The 25437-nt window shown below is 37.3% G+C and overlaps 1 protein-coding gene across 3 annotated transcripts in view; it reads right to left on the bottom strand.

Annotated features, from left to right (window-relative positions):
* Positions 1 to 25437, bottom strand: part of Rad54l2 (RAD54 like 2) — a 144673-nt gene that overhangs the window by 21930 nt on the left and 97306 nt on the right. For 2 of the 3 annotated variants that reach the window (XM_078043265.1, XM_005326972.5), the window contains exons 3-7: positions 3316 to 3517; positions 2199 to 2338; positions 1786 to 1902; positions 1247 to 1473; positions 274 to 456 (exon numbers count right to left, since the gene is read on the bottom strand). In XM_078043265.1, coding sequence (XP_077899391.1) covers positions 274 to 456; positions 1247 to 1473; positions 1786 to 1902; positions 2199 to 2338; positions 3316 to 3517 — 869 coding nt within the window. Of the gene's footprint in view, positions 1 to 273; positions 457 to 1246; positions 1474 to 1785; positions 1903 to 2198; positions 2339 to 3315; positions 3518 to 4962; positions 5080 to 25437 lie in introns of those variants that run through there. The other variant, XM_078043266.1, reaches the window with a different exon arrangement.

Below are 25437 nucleotides of genomic sequence, written 5' to 3'. Positions count from 1 at the left end.
AAAAAGGGCTGAAAAGTGGCTCAGTGGTTAAGTGCCCCCTGGTACAAAAAAAAAAAAAGAAAAAAGAGAAAGAAAAGAAAATGTGGTTAAGCACTCCTGGGTTTAATCCCCAGTGCAAAAAAAAAAAAAAAGAAGAAGAAGAAGAGGAGAAGGGGATGGGGGTGGGAAGGCAAGCTCAGAGCTGATTTCATCAAGCTTTTCAGTATCTGGTGAAGACTTTAATTAGAGCTCTTCAGAGAGATAACTATGTGGTGTCTTCCCCCAAACCCTTACCGGAACAATGGCAAGGACTGTTTTGGCTGGCGTATGGCGGAAGAGGACATCAACGAAGGAGATCACTTGCAGAGTTTTCCCTAGACCCATGCTGTGGGCCAGGATACAGCCGAAGCCACTACTGGTCTTAAACCTCTCCAGTGACTCCACGAGGTTATCATACAGGAACCGGATCCCGCCAATCTGGCCAGAAACAGAAATAAATGTCAGAGGGACTAGAAAAGACCGGGGCTCTATTTGTACTCACTTTGGAATTAGTCAGAATTAAGTAAATGAGTAGATATTACAACACACAGCTGGTGTGGACTCCACAGAAGTTTCCCTATAACCTGGAGAAAACAGAAAATCATTCATCTGGTATGACGTCCCACCTGATATAAGGATCTGCTGTACCAAATTCCTGATGGGGACTTTCATTCAGCCTGGCTGTCCTCAGCCTTGAGGAGGGCACCTCTTCCAGACAGCTCATTCCTTAAGGGGCAATTCTTGCTGCTGCAGTTCTTAAGCTGAGTGTTGTTCTACCTTCATGGAACTTTCACCCACTGGTCCTAGATCCAGGCTTTGGATCAATACAAACTATTCTTTTCCCAACTATTAGAAAGTCCCTCTGACATCTGACAGTCATATCTGTTGTGAATTCATGCCTTCCTAATCAAAGCCCTGCTCTTTTAGAGAGCCTCTTGAGCTCCTCATTTTTGATCCCACAGAGGAGTACAAGAGCTGTTAGGCCAAGAGCTCCAGCAATTTCTATGTGTCAAGGAAAATCTTGTCTCTTCTCTTTCCCCTATCCTTCATATTCATAGGAATCTTGAAGTGCCAACTGCTAGGAGGAAGGATCAGGCTATTCCAACAGCTATTCTACAGGATCAAACTTGTACTTTACAGAATGTGATACTAGTAACCACAAACAGGCAATGAAGTTCCCAGCAAGGAAACAGAAAGGAAAAGAAAAGGAGGGTAAGATTTGTTGTACCTGATGAGGTTTCACAGCCCGTGCCAACTGTGGGGCGAGGAAGACATTTTCCTCCTCTGGAGGGTGGTTCAGGTTGACAAGAACCCGCCCAAGAGCATCATGCTGGTTTAAGGCATCATTCACATGGGTGCCACCCTTCTCCTCTTCCTCGTCCTCCTCGCTGACAGACTCACTGCTGTCCACAATGTGAAGAGTGTCCTCCTCTCCAGAGCTCAGTTCAATCACCTCTGAGACACCAGTAAAACAAAATGAAAACCCAGAGAACAGAGATAATTTACTGGTAATTATCTCTAATCAGAAGTGTGGTGTATCCTTAGTTAGAATTTATCATTAATTATAAAAATTTTGATTTTTACCCCCCTCTTCCATCTTCAAGCTAAGGAGAAAATTTACATTTACTAAAGTAAGTCAGGGAAGTCTGTCAAAGCTATGCTCCAAACCAAAAGAATAAAAAGTGAACTCTTTTTTTCAAAAGTATAGTCAATCTCAGGTGAACATCTGGTCAGGAGGAAGGAAAGGCACCTCTGGCTGGATCTTACCATCTCGACTGCTTTTTTCATCCTCACTGCCACTGCTACTGTCCAAACAAATGACTTCCTGGGCCAAGACCCGAGGAGGCAGTTGAGGACCATCACTTGCTCTTAAGACAATTTCCTCTAGAAAAATAAAGACGGAAGGGAATGTCAAAACCACACTGCCATCATCAACCTGATCTCTATAAAAATCCCTTTGGCATGTTAAGATACAAAGTTACAGAAAAAAAAAAACATAATAAAATCAATTTGAGTACTTCATTTTTATCTATTTCTACTTTCAAAATCAGATTCTTCTGATGTGTACTCAAAAGAAGCTGAATGGCTTTAAAGGATTCCAGGAGGCCACAATCTTACTACAGGTCTTTTACCACTGTGCAAGCCCAGGGCCTCTTTTCTCTGCCATCTCCACTGCTTACCAGGGAGGAACTCTAGAGGAACAGTAGGAATGGGGGCTGCATAATCTTTCCTCTGCTGCTCCAGGCGCTTTCTTCTTTCCAACTCTTCCTGCTGTGCTGCTTTGGTAACAGGCTCCAATTGATCCTCCCGGAGTAGCTTTCTAAACATTAAAAATAGCAATTGGGTTTACTCAATATTTGGGCAAAGTAATGTCAAGATAAAAAGGAAATGACCACTGCTAAGCTCAGAGAATTGATAGAGGAAGAGAAGAAATCATTTCAGCCCCACCAAACCTATGCAATGGGCAGGGTTGGGGGGTGGGGTGCTTCAAGCTCAGATAGTACTAGGCTAACATACTTTTCATGTTATTTAACTTCCTGACAGATGCCCCTGTGGACTTTTCTTTGTACATACAAAAGATTGAGAGTAAAATAGGGTAATATTGTTTACAAAACTGAAAACTGGCATTAAAAATAAAGTTTTTATGTGGAAAAGAATTAGAGGGATTCTACATCCTTAAGTTTAGAGTAAATTTCTTTAAATTGTCATTACATTTTAAAAAGAAAAACTGGAGCAGGAGGCAAAAATTATATTTATCTCCTTTCAATGGCACATGGTGTTATTTGGCAAAAGGAAGAATTGTTGGGGATTTGGAAAGTGAAGGAAGCTCACATTTATTCATCTTTAAACTCAAGGAAGAAGTCTTGTCTGGGGCCAGAAAGACCTGCGCCATCTGAAGTTGAGTTCTAAGAAGATGAGAGCTCAATTTTCTCTTTTAAAAATCTCTTCTAGTTTTGAGAAAAAGATAGATAGATAGATAGATAGACAGACAGACAGATAAACAAATGAAAAAACAGAAAGTCCAACTCAGAGCACCCTTTCATCCTCAATTGCTACCCAAGATCTCCTCAGCAGCAGGCAAGGCCCTTCCACGTCCTCTCTGCATCCTCCTCGGACAGCTTAAGCCAATGGTCCTCAGCTGCACCTTCATCATTAAAGAGGGCACACAGTTGAGCACTTTCTCCTTCAGAGAGAGGTCACTCCTGTCCAAACCAGTCCTTCTGCTACTGCTAACCTTATGATGAAGGGAAATACTTCTACTCCTTACTCTCTCCTCTTACCCAAAGCACAACTCACCGTATGTTTCTTCTCATGTGAGAGGGTTTCTGAGCTCTCTTCTTTTTGAGGTCCTCAGAGGCTAGGATCTTGCCATGGGGGCGCTTAAGCTGCTCTGAAGGCTCAGACTGAGATGAGGTAGTTGAAGTGCATCGCGGCGGCCGCTGTCCATCTTCCCCCAGGTGGTCGTGTTCAGTGCCACACATGCCTTCCAGGGATTGGTCTGAAAAAACAAGGGGAGAAAGGTGGTTGTACTGGGAGTGGGATTTGATTACAGACACTCCTGGGTTCAAATCTCAACTCAGCAACTTAATAGTTGGTAACCTAACACAAGTTAGGATCTCCCTGAATGTCAACGGATTTATCTATTAAATGAAGATAATGATGCCTACCTTACAAGGCTGTTGTAAGTACTAAATAGTGTGTGTGCCTAAAACCAAGCCTGGCTCAGAGTAGGACTACAAAAAATGAAAGCTACCAAATTGATACTATTTATCAGGATTAGGAAGCTTCAAGGCCTCAGAATACTCAGAATGGCAAAGCTGAGCAGCTGAGTTCCAAACACAGCTCACAATCACTTGCGTGACTCGAAGTAATTCCCTTCATCTCTTGCCTTCTTCCATGTCTTAAAGTGTTCACCCTTTCAACTTGTTGACCATTTAATGAGGGATTACAATATGGTAAGAACTATCCTACATGCTTCAAGGACTATTTTCAAGACTTCTTCCTTCCAAAGATGTTTGTTTCCTATTGATGGAGATAAGTCATATATAGACAGATAAAACATGGCAAGGTGTACTTAATATTACAGAAGGAGCAAATCAATAGACCTAAAGAACTTAAAGGTTTAAGGCATTATTTTTTAACCAAAGGTAATTAAATAAACCAAGAATAATTATGTTACAGTTACAGGAAATACAAGGCTATTTTATATAATAAGCACACAGGAATTATATCATATTGAAGATAAAATGTGACTGAAGCCTTGAAAGATTAGAATGTCTAAAGTAAATATTTGATAGGAAAAAAGGAAGAGATTCCTGAATGACATTTATTGCATCAAATACCAGCAAGGACAGGGGTCAAGGCAGGAGGGTCCATGTGCCCAGTCCCACGCCTCAGCCTGCTAAAGCAGCATTCTGCTAAATGGGCAGGCCTTGAGAATCACATAAACCATAAAGCCTGTTCTTAAATCTGCCAGAACCCCCAACTACACAACCAAAAGGTCTTTCCCAAAGGTAAGAGCAATTTGAAACTAGAACACAAATGCCAAAACCAAGCAATGGCACTTGGCCCTTATGTAGGAAGGACCCAAATATATTGTGTTGGTGACTGTGTTTAACCAAACTACAGACCTTATTTGGATTTCACCAGTTTTCCACTAATGTCTTTATTTCTGTCATAGGATCCCATCCAGTACACTATGTTCCCTGTAGCTGTCACGTCTCCTTAAACTGAGGCAGTTACTTAGCCTATTCTCATGACTTCGATACTTTAGAGTGAAAAAACACCAGATGCTAGTCACATGTTTTTTTAGACTGTCCCTCTAACTTGGGTTTGACTGATGTTTTCTCATGATTAGTTTGGGGTTATAACTTCTAGGGGAAGAATATCACAGAGGTGAAGTGCCCTTCTCATCAGATCTTATCAGACATCAACATAACTTACATTTTGATCACTTGATAAATGTGGTATTTGCTAAGTTTCTCCACTATAAAATAAGAATCTTTCCTTTTCTATATTTTATTCATCAGAAGTCAATCATTATGCTCAGTCTACATTCAGGAGAAGAGAATTAATAAGCTCCATTTCCTGGAAGGAAAAATGTTAAGAAGAATTTCAGAATATATGCTAAAACCAAAAAAAAAAAAAAAAAAAAAACTTGGGGAAAGAAACTTTGAGGCTATACAACTAACCTTTCTTAAGTTTTGCTTGTAATACTGAATTTCATATTTAATACTGAATTTAATATTGAGCCCAGGGGTACTCTTCCACTGAGCCACATCCCCAGTCCCTTCTATTTTTTATTTGAAAGCAGGTGGCGGGGGGTGTACTGGGGACTGAATCCAGGTATAGTGGGGTACTGTCCTGGTTTTGGGGGTATAGAGAGGGGGCTAATGTGGTCACTGTGAAAGTGAGCAGATGGGTGTGTGTGCATGCCCATTCATTCACATGTAGATGCTTCAGGTGATTCACTCCCCTACAGCAACACTGGCAGCATCTTCATTCTGAGGGACCATCAAAGGTTTCAAGCAGGCTGCCTTTGCTTTTTGAAGACCAAACGGGAAATGCCAAGGAAGGAATCAGTTGAGGAATGCTCAGAATGGGACCTAAGCAATGGAACATAAGCAAGAGGTTAAAATGCCATACTCCCTTCACCATTACCAATGGATCTACAATAAGCCTTTTACAAAAGGTCTTATAGAGAAAGCTGAGCACAGGGTGGCAAGAAGCATTAAGAATGTTGTGTAGGGCTGATGCGGTAACTCAGTGGTAAGAGTGCTTGCCTAGCACGTGTGAGGCACTGGGTTCAATTTTCAGCACCCAATAAGGAAGCCTGGTTCCATAGCTTCTATATCCGGCCAGATGTAAGAGCTGTAGCTGCAGCTCTGGAATAGAACACATGATACAGAGTCATGAGTTCAATCCTCAGCCCCTCAAAAAAATAAAGAAAGAAAAAGGATGCTTCAAGGTAGAGCTCCAAGTCAGACTAGCTGCCCTCCAAATTCATGACCCTCTTCCATCAGTCCTTTCTGACTTCAGTCTGAAACACTACAGGAGGAAAGCTCAGCATTCTGTTTTCCTTTAAAAGAACTCATTCTTTTAGGCACCCCAACCCTCCAAAGAGCTAATTCTTCCACAACATTTTCATATTCCTCCTAACTCACAGCTAAAAATGCTTCTCTTCTAAAAAGGGAAGCCAACAAATGAGTAGCTGGATGGATAGCGGACTCCTAAGGAGGGAACAGCCATCGCTAAATGGCCACTTTAACCAACACTGCAGCTTGGGCCACACACCAACCACACTTGCAGCTGGGTTGACACACTTCAACTTAGTGTTTTGCTGGTTCCTCTGAAATGGGTCTGATAATGACCTTTGATACTCTCCTGATCTTGCTTGTTTCTATTTCATAAGTAAATCGGTTGAGCAATCATTTGGAGGTACAGTTGGAGGTAAGGTTATATAGTAGGCAGATAGGACAGAAATCAGAATATAGACAGCAGGTCTTAAAGGTCAGGCCAAGGGATCTGAAAATGATCAATAAAAACTTGTTGCCAACTACTGTATTCCTTGTTCTGGCTTCTGCATGGCAGAGTGGGCTGCTCCTGGGAAGAGAAAGAACAGAACCTGCTGGACTTTCAACATCACAGATTCACTATCAAACTTTCATTCCAAGTTATAAGGCCTGGCTTTGTGAACTCCCATCTGACATGGGGTTGAATGTAGCCAAATATAACAACAATATTAAAATGATCAAAGTATATATAATTCTTAAGCACACTTAGTTCAGATATGAATTCCCCCTTTCCTCTACACAAGAGATATAGGTCAAAACCAAATCCACTCCTTACTGCCCAGCATTCTTTGAACGAATCCTCACCCTCTAGGTTTAACAACTATTCTTGTTAAAGAATTTTAGTTTAAACATGTACTAATATTTAAAGTTTATTGTCAAGTATGTCAATGTTTTACAAGCACTTCATTGCTGCTTCATGATACTTATTATGAAGTTTCTGAATTTTAGATAATATTATAAGCTGCATGTTTAATAAACTATTCTTATTTTTTTTAATTCTATAATTAAATTTTCCCTAAGGCAAAATGTTATGTCGCTATATGCTCTTTTGTACCTCCTGAATATTGAATCATTTAAATTCACAACTTAAGCAAAACAACTTTCAAAAACTAACCCTCCACAATTTTAGAATATAACCCATCCACTGAGAAAAAAGAGAGACAAAGTCCAGCAACAAGTAACAAGAAGCTGGGCATGGTGGTGCATGCCTGTAATCCCAGTGAGTTGGGAGGCTAAGGCAGGAGGATTGTAAATTCAGGCCAGCCTCAGCAAATTAGTGAGGCCCAAAGCAACTTAGTGAGACCCTATCTCAAAATAAAAAATAAAAATGGTTAGGGATGTGGCCCTTGATTTAATCCCTAGTACCAAAAAATAAATAAGTAAGTTAACAAGAAATGTTTTAACAGATAATAAATGTAAATTAGTATCTGCTTGGCTTAAAAGTCAATGACTGGGGCTGGGATTGTGGCTCGATGGTAGAATGCTACCACCTAGAATGTGTGAGGCACCAGGTTCAATTCTCAGCACCATATATAAATAAACAAATAAAATAAAGATCTATCAATATCTAAAAAGAAAACAAAAAAGTCAATAATGACTACTACCACCCTAACTCAGGATCACAGAGTCAGACCCGGGTGCAAATATTTCTGAACTTTCTCCTTCACGAGAGCCAGCCATGAACAGCAACCACCAGAATTATATAAACACCGAAGAACACTTACATAAGCTTCTTGGGAATGAGTTATAAGCCACACCACAAATTTTACTAGTCAAACCAATGGGGGAGAAACTTGGACATTTCATTCAATGAGGGCATAAGGTACAAACACTTCCAGGACCCTTCCTCTTCTTCCTCTTCTCTATAAAAAAAGATTAGTGGATTCCAAGTTTCATCACATTTCCTGATGTCATGTGATAAAATGCATACATCACTACCTTTGATGTATGTGTGCAAAATACTGCAACTATTTTTGTTTTGGCAATACTTGAAATTGAATCCAATGGTACTTTACCACTGAGCTACAACCCCAGCCCAAAACACCTAAATTTGAACACAGCTTAATATTTCAATCCTGGTTTACAAAAATACAGGAGACAGTGAACTATAAACAAAACCAAAGGAATACAATCAACAAAATTAAACTGTGAATCCTTTCCTTCTAGAAATAAATTGCAAGGAAAAAACAAGGGAAAGTTTACAGATTAAAAAGACATAAAAGACATATTCAACTAAATGTGGACCTTGTGGGGATTTGAATAAATTAACAATGAAAATAATTTTTAAAGATAATTAAGGATTATTTGAATGTTTCATGATATAGGAACTACAGTTTTAAAAATTTTAGGTGTTGTAATGATATTGTGTAGATTTTGTTTTGTTAGGACTTGAGATATATAGATATAAATATATATGTACATATGTATTAGGGAATATTATAAATACACTCTGAAGTATTAACAGGAAAAAATTTTATAATGTTAAGAACAGGCTTCCAAATAATTCAAGGTCGATGGGAGGAACAGATGAAATAAGACTGGTCCTGTATTCACAATAATTGAAGAGAGTAATGGGAAAAGATTTTATTCTTGTCTCTATTATTTTATGATTGAGATTTTCATAATAAAAATTCATTATTATTTTTTAATTTAAAGTATTGCTTTTGTTCTGTTTTGTTTTGTTTTGTATGTGGTGCTGGGGAATGAGTCCAGTGTCTTGGATGTGCTAGGCAAGGACTTCACAACACTGAGCTACACTCCCAACCCTAATTTTAAAAGTTTTAAGAGAAAATAAAATAAAACAAGTATTAACCTCTTAACTATTTAGTTCTCAACTTTTTCTGTGTGCAGCCATATCAACTTGAAAACAACTAATCTCTTCAGATTTCAACTTTTCCACATTTGTTAATACACATTTACATATTTCATACTGGCAAATCAATATATATATATATATATATATATATATATATATATATATATATATATATCCTTGAGTGCCCTTCTGTTGGCTACTTGACATATGCATTTCTTTGACATAGCCCACATACTTGCTATTTCTTATTTTTCATTTGTATCTATAGTGTCATAAAACATCTTGGTAGAAATTAGTTTTTCCTTTTATTTACTTTGGTACAATCCAATATAGCTGGAATAATTAGAATACAGTTTTGCAAGGAGGGGTTTCTATCTTCATATCAGATAAAGTAGACTTTAAGCCAAAATTAATCAGAAGGGACAAGGAAGGACATTTCATACTACTAAGGAAATTATACATCAAGACATAACAGTTGTGAATATTTATGCCCAAAACAATGGAGCATCTACATGTATCAAACAAATTCTTCTCAGTTTCAAGAATCAGACCACAACACAATAATACTGAGTAACTTGAACATGCCTCTATTACCACTGTATAGATTCTCCAAACATAAACTAAATAAAAAATATATACAAGTAAAATATACAATTGATAATTTAGACTTGAGACATATATAGAATATTCATTCATCAATGACTGAATACACTTTCTTCTCAGCAGCACACAGATTCTTCTCTAATATAAACCATGCTATGTAAGCTATCACATAAGTTGGCGCACAATTGTAATATTACCTTAATATATTTTTAGCATCTGTAGGGTTATTTTGATAGCTCCCTTTCCACTGATATTAATTTTTGTGTTCTTGCTTTTTTCCTGATTAGAACTGTCTGATTTTTATCAAATTCTTCTCTATTTCAGATATTTCTGCTCCAACTCTTGCTTTTTCCTTCCAACTACATAATTTGAAAATCTTTTTTTTTTTTTTAGCTTCTTTTTGATACAAATAGTTTGTTCATCTGAGTACTGTTTCATCCCAGAAATCCTGGTATTTTAAGCTTTTATTATCTTTAGTCCTAAGTACTTTTTATTTATTTTTCTTGTACTTTCTTCCTTGATCTCTATGACATTTAATTTTGAAATAGTTGACATGTGGAGGTGGGGTTCTGTTATGGTTTGGAAATGAGGTGTCCCCCAAAAGCTCATGTGTGAGACAATGCAAGAAGGTTCAGAGGAGAAATGGTTGGGTTGTAAGAGAAAATTAATCTCTGAAAGGGATTAACTGAGTGGTAACTGAAGGGGGAAGGTATGACTGGAGGAAGTGGGGAATAAGGGTGTGGCTTTGGGATAATATATTTATATCTGGCATATGGAGACCTCTCTCTCTGCTTCTTGATCACCATGGTGTGAGCTGTTTCCCTCTGCCACACACTCCATCCTGATGTTCAGCCTCATCTTGAGCCCTGAGAAATGGAGCCAGCCTTCTATGGACTAAGACCTCTAAAACTGTGAACCCTCAAATAAACTTTTCCTCCTCTATTGTTGCTCTAGTCAGATCCTTTAGTCAAAGCAGTGAAAAAGCTGACTAAAACAGGTTCTACATATCTTAAGGTGATTGAATTCTAATGTAATAAATCATGCAGGAAACATAGTCTGCATGGTTTCAAATTTTTAAAAAAAGTAATGGAAATTTTTATATTGAATGTATTGGTTACATACATCTCAAAACTGATCTAATTGCATACTTCAAATATGTACATTTTATTGTACTTCAATTTTACCTCAATAAAGCTATGAAAAAAAAATTAAGGTTTTGTAGGTCTAAGATCTCCGTCACAGCTAGTTCATGTTGCCACTGTAGCCCTAAAGCAGCTATACATAAACAAATGAGTAAATGAGTAAGGAAGAACAATTTTGAAAAAGAACAAAGTTGAATGGCTCACATTTCTTGACTTCAAAACTTAGTACTAGCCCACAGTAACCAAACAATATGGCACTAGCATAAGGACAGGCATAATAGTGCATTAAAAAGACCAGAAATAGACCCTTGTGTGTATGGTCAAATAATTTTTGACAAAGGTGGCAAAGGTAGCAATGAAGAAAGAACAGTTTTTCAACCAAGGGTGCTGGGAACAAGGCTAGCCTCAGCAACTTATAAGACTCTAAATGCTTTGTAGCAGGAGTGGCAAATGGAGTTCAAGAAACTGAAAAAAGCTACTATATCCCCATTCTGTATGCCATTAATTCTCTAGATATCAGATATTGAGGATAAGTTTTTTTTTAAAGATGAAATAAAAAGGATAAAAGGTAGAGTGGGTACCAGAAGTCTATGATTAATTCAAAATTAGGAATTTAGGTTCAACGTTGGTAATGTTGAGTTAGGATGGTAGTAAATTATTAATTTCCAGGTCCTGCTTGAATTTTAAAAAAATATATCAATTTTAGCCCAGAGAAAAAATGGCAGATTAGGGGAAGGACACGTTTCCCAGCAGTTCCTTATCATCAGATTTACAAAGTTGGAAAACTGCTCCTCAGTGAAGTAACTAAGGGAACTCACTGAAACATAATACTGACCTGTAAAAGAAACCATAGGCACACAGAAAGTCCTAAATTTCAAATATAATATAAGAAATAATACATTAGAGATGCAGCAACTTGGCTGGTGGCAGCCACAACCAGAGTTGCTGAGAGAAGGAGGGGAGAAGGCTAACAGAGAGAGAAAAACATGGTAAATTTTTTAAACAAATTTTTTTCAAATTGGCATTGGGGAATCTGTATAATAGAGGGAGGCTGAACTTAATGTACCAAGAGTCAGTGGGAGAAGTGCCTCAATAAACACCAACCAAAAATTGCTCAGTCCATAGGTAGATAGTTCAGCAGGAACTGGGATCATCAGCATGGAAACCAGGTGCCAGCACAGTAACCACCTATAACCACTGCAGGGCAGAGAACAGAAATAGGAGATTGGGAATTCATAAAGGAAGTTATCAGCAGTTGCCTAACAACATTTCCAAGTGTACCTGGACCAATGTTACTGAAACAGGTGCAAAGAAAATTGTGCTCGGAATAGGCAGGCCCTCGATATCAAGGAGAGAAAACTCCCTCTATTGCTAGTACCCCATAAGAGCTATTGAGAAGATGTATATTACGGCCAAACAAGAGTGTCTGCTCTACCTGATAATTCATATTCATAGCAGTGAATATGAAATCTATGGAGGTTTAGTCCTAAGCTCTTAAGTGTATTTTGCCAGAGGCCCCCAAAATTCAAACATCCAGCAGAGACTGCCATCAGGCCAGCAATAGAGGGTATAGATCAAATCTCAAATACCCACTGACAGAATTCCAAAGATCAGCCAAGACTAAACCCCAACTACTAGAACTTCCAATTTACAACTCTGCACCACCCCCACTACAGGAATACACAATTGTCAGCACTCCCCAATCTATCTAGTTACTACACCCAGCTTTGCTTCCTAGCCACAAGAACTGGCAGTTAGGTGAGGGACACAAAGACATAACTTAACAACCCCCAGCCCTTGATCCAAGAGTTACAGAGAGAAAAATAAATATAAATATAAAAAATAGAAATTTATCCCTACCAACCATTAGGCTCTAATTTCTTTCTTTCTTTTTAATTTACATATATTTTTAGTTGTTGATGGATCTTTATTTTATTCTTATTTATATGTGGTGCTGAGAATCAAACCCAGTGACTCACACATGCTAGGCAAGTGCTCTATCACTAAGCCACAACCCCAGCCCAACAAGCCCCTTATTTCTAAGAATTTTCCTCTTTTTTCTTACCTTTTTTTCTACATATTTGCACTTTTTACTATTCCTTTGAAAATCCTTTCAAATATCATTTCAATGTATTTATTTGTTACAGTTTTTCATACTCCAAGATTTTGTGAGTATATATGTGGGTGGGTGTGTACTCACCATGAGGATAAGTTTGAAATAAACATATATATTCATATAATTTTATTTTCACTTCCATTGCTTTCTTCTGTATCTGTTAATTATATAACTTTGGTTTGACTTAGGTAGAGTATAAATATAGGTGGGTTTGAGTTGTTTAGATCTTATATTTACTTGTTTGTATCTTTTTTTTCCCCTCTTATTGTCCCATCTTTTCACTCTTTCCTGACCAATAGCTGAATTTTCCTGTTCTCTCTTCCTCTTTTATTTTATTTATTTATTTTTGAGAGAGAGGAAATTTTAATATTTATTTATTTATTAGTTTTCGACGGACACAACATCTTTGTATGTGGTGCTGAGGATAGAACCCAGCGCCTCACGCATGCCAGGCTAGCGCGCTACCCTTGAGCCACATCCCCAGCCCCTCTTTTATTTTTTTAATGACTTTTAGTTGATTTTTAATTCCCCCTTCTTTATAGCCAACATCCACTACCTATCTCCAATCTCTCCTCTTTTCACTTTTTTTTAAAAAATATTTCGAACTTTTTCTGGACTTTCTACCCTATTTTTGCTTCACTTCCACCTTCCTCTAAGAAGGGCAGAAAAGTGATTTAAACATTTCAATTCATAAAGTAGAGATACTGCTGCCAAGAATACTCACAATTCAGGCAAGCAACAGTAAATCTCACCCCAAACATAATCTAGTCCTACCCTAAGCCTCAACATTAATTCAACATATTGAACTGGGGAGATAAAACCCCCAAACCAATAACCAGGGCCCAAGAGGAACAACCAGAGCAGGACCTCAGGTCAGACCCATGGACATCTACTCAAACATCAAAAACAGAGAGAAGTCCCAGAATAAAAAAGGTAACTACACTCAAAAGGATATGTGTTTAAAGAGGAAAAGGAATCCATCTCAATTGATAAATAACTACAAGACCTCTGAAAACATTAGGAAACAGGCAAACAAATCTTTACCCCCAAATCCAAAATCCGCCAACAAAGGATCCCACAGATATGAAAGTGGTTGAGTTTCCAGAGAAAGATTTAAAAAAAAAAAAAACTGATTATTAAAATGTTCAATGATGTATGTATAATACATCAAAATAGAATATATTCTACATCATGTATAACTAAAAAGAAAAAATTTTAAAAGTTCAATGAACTAAAAAAAGATCTAAGGAAAGAAATAGGAGATGAAAAATCATTTCAAGGGCTGGGGATGTGGCTCAAGCGGTAGAACCCTCGCCTGGCATGCGTGCGGCCCAGGTTCGATCCTCAGCACCACATACAAACAAAGATGTTGTGTCCGCTGAGAACTAAAAAGTAAACATTAAAATTCTCTCTCTCTTTAAAAAAAAAAAAAGAAAGAAAGATCATTTCAATAAAGAAATAGAGATAATAAAAAGTTTCCAATCAGAATTCCCAAAAATGGAAAACAATGAATCAAATTAAGAATCCTCTAGAAAGATTAGATTGCATAGAAAATAAAACTTTAAGCCTTGAGCCACATCCCCAGCCCTTTATTTTTAATTAGATATAATCCCATGCATCCTATCAGATGGAATAAAATTAGAAATCAACAGCAAGAAAATAATAGAAACCACATAATGACATGGAGATTGAACAATATTCTCTTTTTTTTTGAGAGAGAGAGAGAGAGATTGATTTAATATTTTTTTTTCTAAGTTTTCGGTGGACACAACATCTTTGTTTGTATGTGGTGCTGAGGATCGAACCCTGGCCGCACACATGCCAGGCAAGCACACTACCGCTTGAGCCACATTGCCAGCCTGAGCAATATTCTCTTAAATGAAGAACTGATCAAAGAAGAAATTCTTACAAACAAACGAGATCAGAAAAACAATATATAAAAATATCTGGGACAGTATGAAAGCAGTTCTAAGAGGAAAATTTATAGTATTGAGTACCTACATTTGAGAGAAATTTTTTTATATTTTTTTTTTAGTTTTCAGTGGACACAACATCTTTATTTTATTTGTATGTGGTGCTGAGGATCGATCCCAGCGCCATGCACATGCCAGGCAAGCACGCTACTGCTTGAGCCACATCCCCAGCCCAAGTACCTACATTTGAAAAATAGAAAGATCCCAAATAAATAAGCTTATGCTCCACCTCAGGGCCTTAGAAAAGGAAAAACAAACTAATTCCTAAACCAGCATAAGACAAGAAGTAATTAAGATCAGAGCTGAAATTAATGAAATTGAGAAAAGAAAAAAAAATCCCACAAAAATCAAAGCAATTAAGAGTTGATTCTTAAAAAGATAAACAAGATCAATAAACCCTTAGCCAAACTAACCAAAGACAGAAGACTCAAATAAACAAAATTAGAGACAAAAAAGGAGATATAACCACAGACATTTCTGAAATACAGAGAATTATTAGAAACTATTTTGAAAATTTGTATTACAATAAATTAGAAAATCTAAAGATACTGACAAATTTCTAGACATATACAACCAGCCCAGATTCAATCAGGAAGACACCAAAAACCCAAACAGACCAAAATTAAGTAATAAAATTGAAGGCTTTCCAACAAAGAAAAGCCCAGGACCATACGGATTTTCAGCTGACCTCTACTAGCCTTTTAAAAATGAATTAACACCAGTCTTTATCAAATTAGTCCCAGAAATTGAAAGGGAAGGATCACTCCTAAATACATTCTTTGAAGCCAATATAACCCTGATACCAAAACCAGACAAAAATACATTAAGGAAAGAAAACTAAAGACCAATACCCCTGATGAACGTAAATGCAAAAATCTTTAATAATAGTAAACCCCATTCAAAAACACATCAAGGGCTGAGGGTAGCTCAGTGGTACAGCGCTTGCCTAGCATGTGTAAGGCACTGGGTTTGATTCTCAGCACCACATATAAACAAACAAAATAAAGGTCCATTGACAACTTAAGAAAAACCTCATCAAGATAGACCACCATGGGGCTGGAGACGTGGCTCAAGCGGTAGCACGCTAGCCTGGCATGCGTGAGGCGCTGGGTTTGATCCTCAGCACCACATACAAACAAAGATGTTGTGTCCGCCGAATACTAAAAAAAAAATAAATATTAAAAAAATTCTCTCTCTTTAAAAAAAAAAAAAAAAAGACCACCATGATCAAGTAGGTTTCATCCCAGAGAATGCAAGGTTGGTTCAACACATGCAAATTAATATATGATTCACCATTCAAATAGAATTAAGGGCAAGAATATTCATCATCATCAATAGATGCAGAAAAGTCCAGTGATAAAATCTAGCACCCATTCATGTTGAAAACATTGGAGAAGCCAGTTTATTTTATTACTCCAAAGAAATATAGCCAGGGCTGGAATTGTAGCTCAGTGGAAGAGCACCTGCCTAGCATATATGTGTGAAGTACTAGGTTCAATTCTCAGCACTACATATAGATAAATAAGTAAAATAAAGGTCCATGCCAGGCGAGATGGCACTCACCTGTAATACCAGTGGCTCAGGAGGCTGAGACAGGAGGATTATGAGTTGAAATCCAGCCTCATGAACAGGGAGGTGCTAAGCAACTCAGTGAAACCCTGTCTCTAAATAAAATACAAAACAGAGTTGGGGGTGTGGCTCAGTGGTTGAGTATATCTGAGTTCTGTCCCTGATACCAAAAAATAAAAATAAAGGTCCATCAACAACTAAAAAACATATTTTTTAATAAATAAATAAATAAATAAGAGTCTTAGAAAGGCTACATATAACAAACCCAAAGCCAGCATCATACTGAATGGAGAAAAACTGAAAAGTATTTCCTCTAAAATTAGGAATAAGACAAGGATGTCCACTCTAACCACTTCTATTCAATATAGTTCTCAAAACTGTAGCCAGGGCAATCAGGCAAAAGAAGGATATTAAAGGGACACAAAAGAAAAAGAAGTCAAATTATCTCTTTTTGTGTTGATGATATGATCCTGTATCTAGAAGACCCCCAAAAAAATCAACAGAAGACTTCTAGACTTGATAAATAAATTCAGCATAGTAGCAGGTATACTACAGTAGTGATTTTCCTAAGGAAAAAAATCAGGAAACTACCTCATTCATAACAGCCTCAAAAAAAAAAATACTTAGGAACTAATCTAACCAGGAGGTGAAAGAACTCTACAGTGATAATTATAGAATACTGAAGAAGACAAAAGAAGATAGAAAGACCTTACATGTTCTTGGATAGGCAGAATTTATATAGTCAAAATGGCCATACTACCAAAAGCAATATACATATTCAATGCAGTTTCCATCAAAAGAACAGTGATATTCTTCACAGAACTAGAAAAACAGTCCTAAAACTTATTTGGAAGAATAAGAGACTAAGAATAGGCAAAGCAATCCTGAGCAACAAGAGCAATGCAGGATGCATCCCAATACCTACTGTCAAATTATACTACAGAGCTACAGTAACAAAAACAGAGAAGAAAGAACAGGAGTGATTTCTTATAAATAATAAGCACAGCAGCTATTTCTGCCACCTCATGGTGCAGGGGAAGATACAACATTACTATGTGAGATCCACTACAGCAGATAGACCCAAGAAATACCTACATTTTCAGTTGCACCCTGCCTCCAATCAAGAGAGCACCAAAAGTAGAAAAAAAATCTTATAAACTACAATCCAACCTCTATTCAGCTTTGTCCAACTGGAGTTCGGTGATCTAGACTATCTGCTTCAAAGAGGAAAAGGAAACCCTTTCCAAAGACATCATCCACCTGCAGAGAATGACGTAACTCAAGCCATCTTGAGCTGTAACAACCATGATTGCCCCAGAATAACCCTAATCAGTTTGTACTTTAGTTCCAAACAAACTATAATAGACAGAGCTGGGGTTGCAGCTCAGTGGTAAAATGCTTGCCTAGCATGTATGAGGCACTGGGTTCAAACCTCAGTACCATAAAAATAAATAAAATAAAGGTATTGTATCCATCTACAACTAAAAAATAAAAACAAACAAAAGACTATAATAGACAAAACTATTATAGTGATATACAAATCTTTACAACCAGAACCTGGCTCCAGGAATGTGTCTGATTCTTCAATATCATCATAAGAAAAGCCAGGTACATCCCATTCAGGAAAAAAAAAAATCACTTTTGTCCTAACCCATGAATATGTCCCTCTTTCAGACCCAAATTGCAGTGATCGACCAGGACCATGTTTTAATCAGTAAGTGTCCCAATAAATTGCACAGAATGCTGTGCAATCCTAGCTCTGTCTTCCTCTCTTTCTTCAGTCTAGCAGTATCTTGGGGCCTCATTAAGCAGGACTAGGTTGTTCCAGAATAATTTCTGTAATTTTTTATATGCAAATCCCTCCATTTAATAAAAAAAAATCAGTCATGTCAAGAGACAATACTAAATCATCAAAAATTAAGAGGGGAAAAACAGACAACAGAACCAGACCCACTTGTTATCCAGATACGTATATTTAAAATAAATTTTAAAAAAGGAAAGAAAAACTGCTCTGATAAAATATGCAGGGAAACAAAGAAATGGGGGAAATAAAATAGATGGAGACTCTCACTAATTACAATACATAAAGATAGAATGGGAAGGAAATTCTAGAAACAAAATATAAAAAACTGAAATCAAAATATTCTATGAATACCAGTTAGGATTAAAGAATAAAACATGAGGGAGATTATAGCAAAATTGTGGGAAACCAAAAATAGAGAAAATCTTAAAAATGATCATAGGTGGGGTAAAGAACATTACCTTCTGGAGGGACAACAAGAATAACTTTTTGGGAAATGAAAGACAGTAGAAGATTATGGAAATTTACTATTGTTGAGAGAAAATGCCTGGCAATCCAGAATTCTGTACCACTAATATGACTTTAAAAAAAAATCAAGGTTAAGATAAAGACATTTTCAGATAAACAAAAACTGAGAATTGAATTTGTTGCCAGGAAACTTATACAAAATAAATAGTAAAAGGTAGTCCTTCAGACTAAAAACAGAAATGAAGGAATGAAGAACACCAAAAAAAAAAAAATTATATATGTGAAAAATACAAATGAATATTGACTGTATAAAAACAATAATGTGCCAGGCATGGTGTCACATGCCTGTAATCAATTTGGGAGACTGAGGCAGGAAGATAAAAGGCAGGAAAGATGTGAACGGTATTTAAGTGTTTTAAGGTCATAATACAATTGGGAAATTAAAGCACTAATTTTATTTTAGATAAGAATGCATACTATAATCTACCATAACCACTAAAACTACAGTAAAATATTATATAGCAAACAGGCTGAGAGAAAACAGAATCATAAAAAAAAAAAAAGTCAATAGTCAATGTAGGCCTAGTAGTGCACACCTGTAATCCCAGATACTGAGGAGGCTGAGGCAGGAGGATCACGAATTAGAGGTCAGTCTGGGAAATTTAGGGAGACTCTGTTTCAAAATTTTCAGAGGGCTGGGAATGAAACTCAGTGGTTAAGTGCTCACCTAGCATGCCTGAGGGACTGAGTTCAATCCCTAGGATGGGGGAAAAAAAAATTCAACTTGATTATCCTAAAGTAAGCAAGGGGGGGGGGGGGAGTGCAAGGCACAGGAGTGCAAGGCACACCTGTAATCCCAGCAACTCTGGAGGCTGAGACAGGAGGATCACGAGTTCAAAGCCAGCCTCAGCAACAGTGAGGCCCGAAGCAATTCAGTGAGACCCTGTTTCTAAATAAAACACAAAATAGAGCTAGGGATGTGGCTCAGTGGTTGAGTGGCCCTAAATTCAATCCCCAGTACTGCCCTCCCCCACCAAAAAAAAAAAAAAAGTGAGAGAGGACTGGGGATATAGCTCAGCCAGCATGTGTGAGGCCCTAGGTTCAATCCCTAGCACCATTTTAAAGAAAAAAAAAGGAAAAAAATAATAAGGGCTTGGGATGTGGCTCAAGCGGTAGCGCACTGGCCTGGCATGCGTGCAGCTCTCGGGTTCGATCCTCAGCACCACATACAAACAAAGATGTTGTGTCCGCCAAGAACTAAAAAGTAAATATTAAAGAAAAAAATAATAAGATGGTAAATTTCAACATTAGATCAGTAATTACATTATATTAATGAAGGAAATGTTTCACATAAAAGACTAAAATGGCTAGACTGAATTAAAAATCTAAAACCCAACTATCTGTTCTTGGCAAGGAACACAAATTAAGAACACAAAAAACTAAAAGCGAAGTATAAACACTTAATAAATACCAACTGATGGGCTAGTGCACTTGCCTAGTTTGTGGGAGGCACTGGGTTCAATTCACAGCACCACAGAAAAATAAATTTAAAAATAAAGGTATGTGTCCATCTACAGCTTTTAAAAAAGGAGGGGGATGGTTCATAGTGACAAAGGGGTCACTATAAAAGGAAGAAATAGCAATACCAAAACTGTATGTATGCCCACAATAACTTATCTTCAAAATACATCAAAACTGACAAAACTAAATAGAGAAATAGTCAAATCTATAAGTATACTGAGGGACTAGCGTACTTACTTCAATAACTAAGAGCCAAGAGTTTAAAAAAAAAAACTGGTAAAGATATAGAAAAGCTGAACAGAAACAATTAAAATTACAAGTTACTTGACATATTTAAATGTTTTACCCAACAGTGACAGAAAACACATTCTTTTCAACAGTTCATGTATCAGTTAACCAAAACTGCCCACATAATGGAACATAAGGCAAACCTCAACAAATTTCAAACTGAACTCATTCAGAGCATGTATGATATAAAAGTCAAATTATCCATAAGTCAATAAAAGAAATATCAGGAGGCTGTGGATAAAATTCAGTGGCAGAATGCTTGCCTAGAATGCATGAGGCCAGGGGATTTGATCCCCAGCATCACCCAAAACAAAAAATTATTGAAACTATAAAGTAATCATATAACACTGTAGAAAACTGAGGCTTAAACTTCCACTTTCGGCCAGAAGAAGTAAATCATCCTGAACTAGTCCTCTGAGGTGATTTCTTTAATAGCTGCAAATCATTTGACTCTTCTCTTTATAACCAAATGACTGAGACAGAAAGTCACAATGGGTAGCTTACTAAATCATAAGGCACTTTGTTGCTATTTCAGCTGAAATCACCATATGACTACAATGTCATGAGAATTAAACAAGCCTGAATGACCCAAAACATTACTAAAACTAAATTTAAAAGACCTAAATAAATGCAGATATGCCATGTTCATGGCATAGAAGACTCAATATTGCTAAGCCTATTCTTCCTAAATTGATCTAAAGACTGACTTCATACAACCCGAATCAAAATCTCAAGGTTTTTTCACTGAAATTGACAAGTTGAGCCTAAAATTTTAATGAAAATGCAGAGAACCCAGGCAATTCAGATAATTTTGGAAAAGAAAAACAAATTTGAGAGGTTGGGTATAAGTTCAGTGATAAAATGCATGTTTAGCACACATGAGGACCCGAGTTCAATCCCTAGCAAAAGGGGGATAGGAGACACCTATAATCCCTGATGAGGCAGGAGGATTCCAAGTTTAAAATCAGTCTGGGCAAACTTTGCAAGACCTGGTATCAGAATAAAAAATTTTTAAAAGGGGCTAAAGATGTAGTTCGGTGCACCTGAGTTCAATCCTCTGTATCAAAACAAAATCAAAACTAGGATCCTTAGACCACTTAGGTCCAAACTATAAAAATTATGGTTTTGCATAAGGATAGACAAAAACCAGTGAAATACAAAATCAGATCACATACTTATGGTCAATTGATTCTTTACAGAGGCACGGAAGTATATTCATGCGTTGCCCAACAACAGGAATACATAAATTGATTTCTTTTTCATGGGATCATCATAGAGTACTCTTACACAAACTAAAAATTGCAACAATGTCACTAGGCCATATAATCAATCCCTCTCTCTCTAAATCTGACAAGGGGTCTTGCTAAATTGCCAAGGTTGATCTTAAATTTACGATCCTCCTGCCTCAGCCTAACAAATCAGATTACAGGTTATCAAGCACTGGGATTACAGGTGTATGCCACTATCCACTGGACCCAGCTTCAGATCCTTTAAAAAAAAAAAAAAGATACCAGGGCTGCACAGGGTTTCTCAACCTCAGCACCTGACATAGTAGCTAAATAATGCTTTGATATAGGACTATCCTGTGCACTGTAAGATATATGAAAACATTCCTGGCCCCTATCTACCAGATTTTAGAAACACCTTCCCAAATGTGATAACCAAAAATGTCTCCAAACTTTGCCAATATCCCCTCAGGGGCAAAATCATTCCCAATTAAGAGTTACTTCTTTAACAGAAGCTAAAACAGTTTTTCAAAAAATCATTTCTAAACATAACTACACATCTTTCAGCCTATCTGAAATTCTATCCCTGTATGGTAGGGATTTTAATTTTGACTATGCTCAGTAATCATGAAGATTTTTTCAGTTACCTTTGTAACCACAAGCACTAGGTACCAAATTCTCAGTAAACTAAAGACAAAAAGGAACTTTTGAGCCAAATGTAGAAAAAGAAAGACTAAGTCTGATACCTTGAAGGATTCTAGTTTAATTTCTGAGTAAATGACTTATGAAAATACATAAAACATATCCCTGATTCAACTAAAGTCTTGTAATATTTAGAAAAAAATTCACTAAGTCAAAATCTTTATATCCAAATTGAAGCCAAAGACACCAATGAAAACTAAATTCCAATTTCTTCTAAACCAGAAATTGTTGGTGCACACCTGTAATTTCAGCTACTCAGGAGGCTGAGGCAGAGGATCACAAGGGTATAGCTTAGTGGTAAATTAAAACTTGGGTTTTATAAAACTGGGTTTTGATTAAAACCCAGTTTTAATCTCTAGTACCTCAAAAAATGTTAAATTTAATTTAAAAAATAATGTCCTATGTCCTTTTACTTTATCACTCATGAAAAAAATGACTATCAATTGGAAAGACTGCTTTAATTAACTACAAAATTATAGATTTTTTTTTACAACAAAGAACATCGTGAACAAAGTTAAAAGATAATCTATTGGGGCTGGGGATGTGGCTCAAGCAGTAGCGCGCTCGCCTGGCATGTGTGCGGTCCGGGTTCGATCCTCAGCACCACATACAAAAAAAGATGTTGTATCCGCCGAAAATTAGAAAATATTTTAAAAATTCTCTCTCTCTCTCTCTCTCTCTCTCTCAAAAATAAATAAATAAATAAGATAATCTATTGACTAAATGTTACTTTTGTGTGTGTGTGTAGCTGGGGATCAAACCCAGGGTCTTCTGCATGCAAAGCAAGCACTCTACTAACTGAGCTATATCCCCAGCCACTATGTTATTTATTGAACAGCTAGTATATCCAGAATATTAAAAAAAAACACTTACAAATATGAAAAAATACCACTTTCTCATATAACCAAAATTGATGTCAAAATTTATGGGTATTGATTTTATATCCCTACTTCACAAACTTTAAATGACTCTTGAAGTACTCCCCCACTTTCTGTATTGATTTTATATCCCTACTTCACAAACTTTAAATGACTCTTGAAGTACTCCCCTACTTTCTTCAATCACCCAACTTCATTATTCCACCAGATATGAGAGAAAAAATCCACTGATTTTGTTTCTCTACCCCAAATCCTTAATGCCAAAACAAGAATGCTAAAGCATATATTCATCTTAATATTCCCCATTCCTTCTATACCCTGGAATTCTAGAAACAACCCCATAACTAGCCATCATCACACATTATGAAAGGTAAACTCCACATCCCAGGGAACAATGTGGAAAACCAAGTTGTTCTTAGAATAGCTACAGTTCTTTCAAGAATAAGAAGGTGCAAAAAAGCATTTGACAAAATACAGCACCCTTTCATATATATTCAAGACACTAGAGAAACTAGGGATATAGGAACATACCTCAACAGTGTAAAAGCTATCTATGCTAAGCCCAAGGCCAGCATTATTCTCAGCAGAGAAATATTGGAAGCATTCCCTCTAAAAACTGGAACAAGACAAGGATGACCTCTTTCACCACTTTTGTTCCATACAGTCCTTGAAACTCTAGCCAGAGCAATTAAACAAAAGAAATTAAAGGAATGCAACTTCCCTGTTTGTTGAAAGCCATAGCCCAAGGGGCCCCAGCAAACTTCCAGCTGCCAGCTGATGATTGGTTCACAGCGGCCCCAGCAACTTCTAGCTGCCAACTGATTGGCTCCTCTGCAGTGATGCTCATTGGGCTGTTTCCCTGCCCTTTCAGACCAATGAGCTGCTCATTGGGGGACTTTTTTTTTTTTTTTTTTTTTGTCAAACAGAATAGGATAATCTCCTAAAAGTTCTTTAATATCTACATGAGATAACCATGTAAAATAATTAGTACCAGATCTAGGTTGTTCTTTCAATGTTTCCTTCCTCCCCTTAATAGAAGTCTTTTGGATTTATGCTGATTGTTTTAAGAATTGATTTTTATAGGAACTCAGGATGCAAGTTTGCCCCGAGTCTCAGAGGAGACTTTGGACCTGAACTTCGAGCAATCCTGGAACTGTTGAGACTGTGGGGACTCTTTCCTAAAAGAAGGCAAAGTTATACTCTATTGTTTTAGTCAGCATTTTTTTTTTACTGCTGTGACTAAAAGACCCAAACAGAATAATTGTGGAGGAGGAAAGGTTTATTTGAGGGCTCACAGTTTGCGTTCTCAGTCCATATGCAGACAACTCCATTCCTCAGGACTCCAGGTGAAGCTGAATATCATGGAAGAAGAGTGTGGAGGAGGGAGGCAGCTCACATGATCAGGAGGAAGAAGAGAGAGACCTCCACTACTTCCTCTAGCCACACCCACCTGCCTTCAGTTACCACTCAATCCCATCAGGTGATTAATTCACTGATTGGGTTAAGACTCTCATAACCTAATCATTTCCTCTCTAAACCTTTTAGATTTGTCTCGCATGAGTTTTTGGGGTACACCTCACATCCAAACTATAACATTCCACCCCTGACCCCCAAAAGCTCACACTCATCCGACAAAGCAAAATATATTTAGTCCAGCCCCAAGAGTCCCCATAGTCTCAGCAGTTCCAAGACTGTTCAGAGTTCAAGTCCAAAGTTTCCTCTGAGACTCAAGGCAAACTTGCATTCTGAGTTCCTGTAAAAATCAAGCTATTTAAAAGTATCCAATATATAAAGATACAAAATAAACACTTAGAAAACATTTAGAAAAACAAAGGCATAGAAAGAAAGGAAGGGACCAAAGCAAGGCTGAAATCCAGCTGGGCAAACAAGTCCTATAGTTCTGTCTGGCATCTGGAGCATATGGTATGATGTCCTCTCCAAAGAACTTGTATAGATTACCCCTCTGGCCTTGTAGGTTGCAGCCCAAATGGCCTGATTGTCTTCTTGATCCTGCAGCTTTCCTAGGATGATGCTCCATGTTACTGGCATTTCTTAATCTTGAGGGGTCTCCATCAGAGCTTTGGCTTCCTCCACACATCTCCATGCCTAACCCTCTTGGGGGCTGCCCACAGAGACTCCAACCCTGCTGCACTTTGCCTGGCTTTCCAGGCCATCCTTTGAAATCTTGGTGGAAGCTTCCATAACCCACTAACTCCAGCATCCTGCTTTCCTGCAGAACCAGC

Source organism: Ictidomys tridecemlineatus, chromosome 3, assembly GCF_052094955.1.
Source record: "Ictidomys tridecemlineatus isolate mIctTri1 chromosome 3, mIctTri1.hap1, whole genome shotgun sequence".
NCBI lineage: Eukaryota > Metazoa > Chordata > Mammalia > Rodentia > Sciuridae > Ictidomys > Ictidomys tridecemlineatus.
This window is presented reverse-complemented; position numbering and strand designations above follow the sequence as displayed.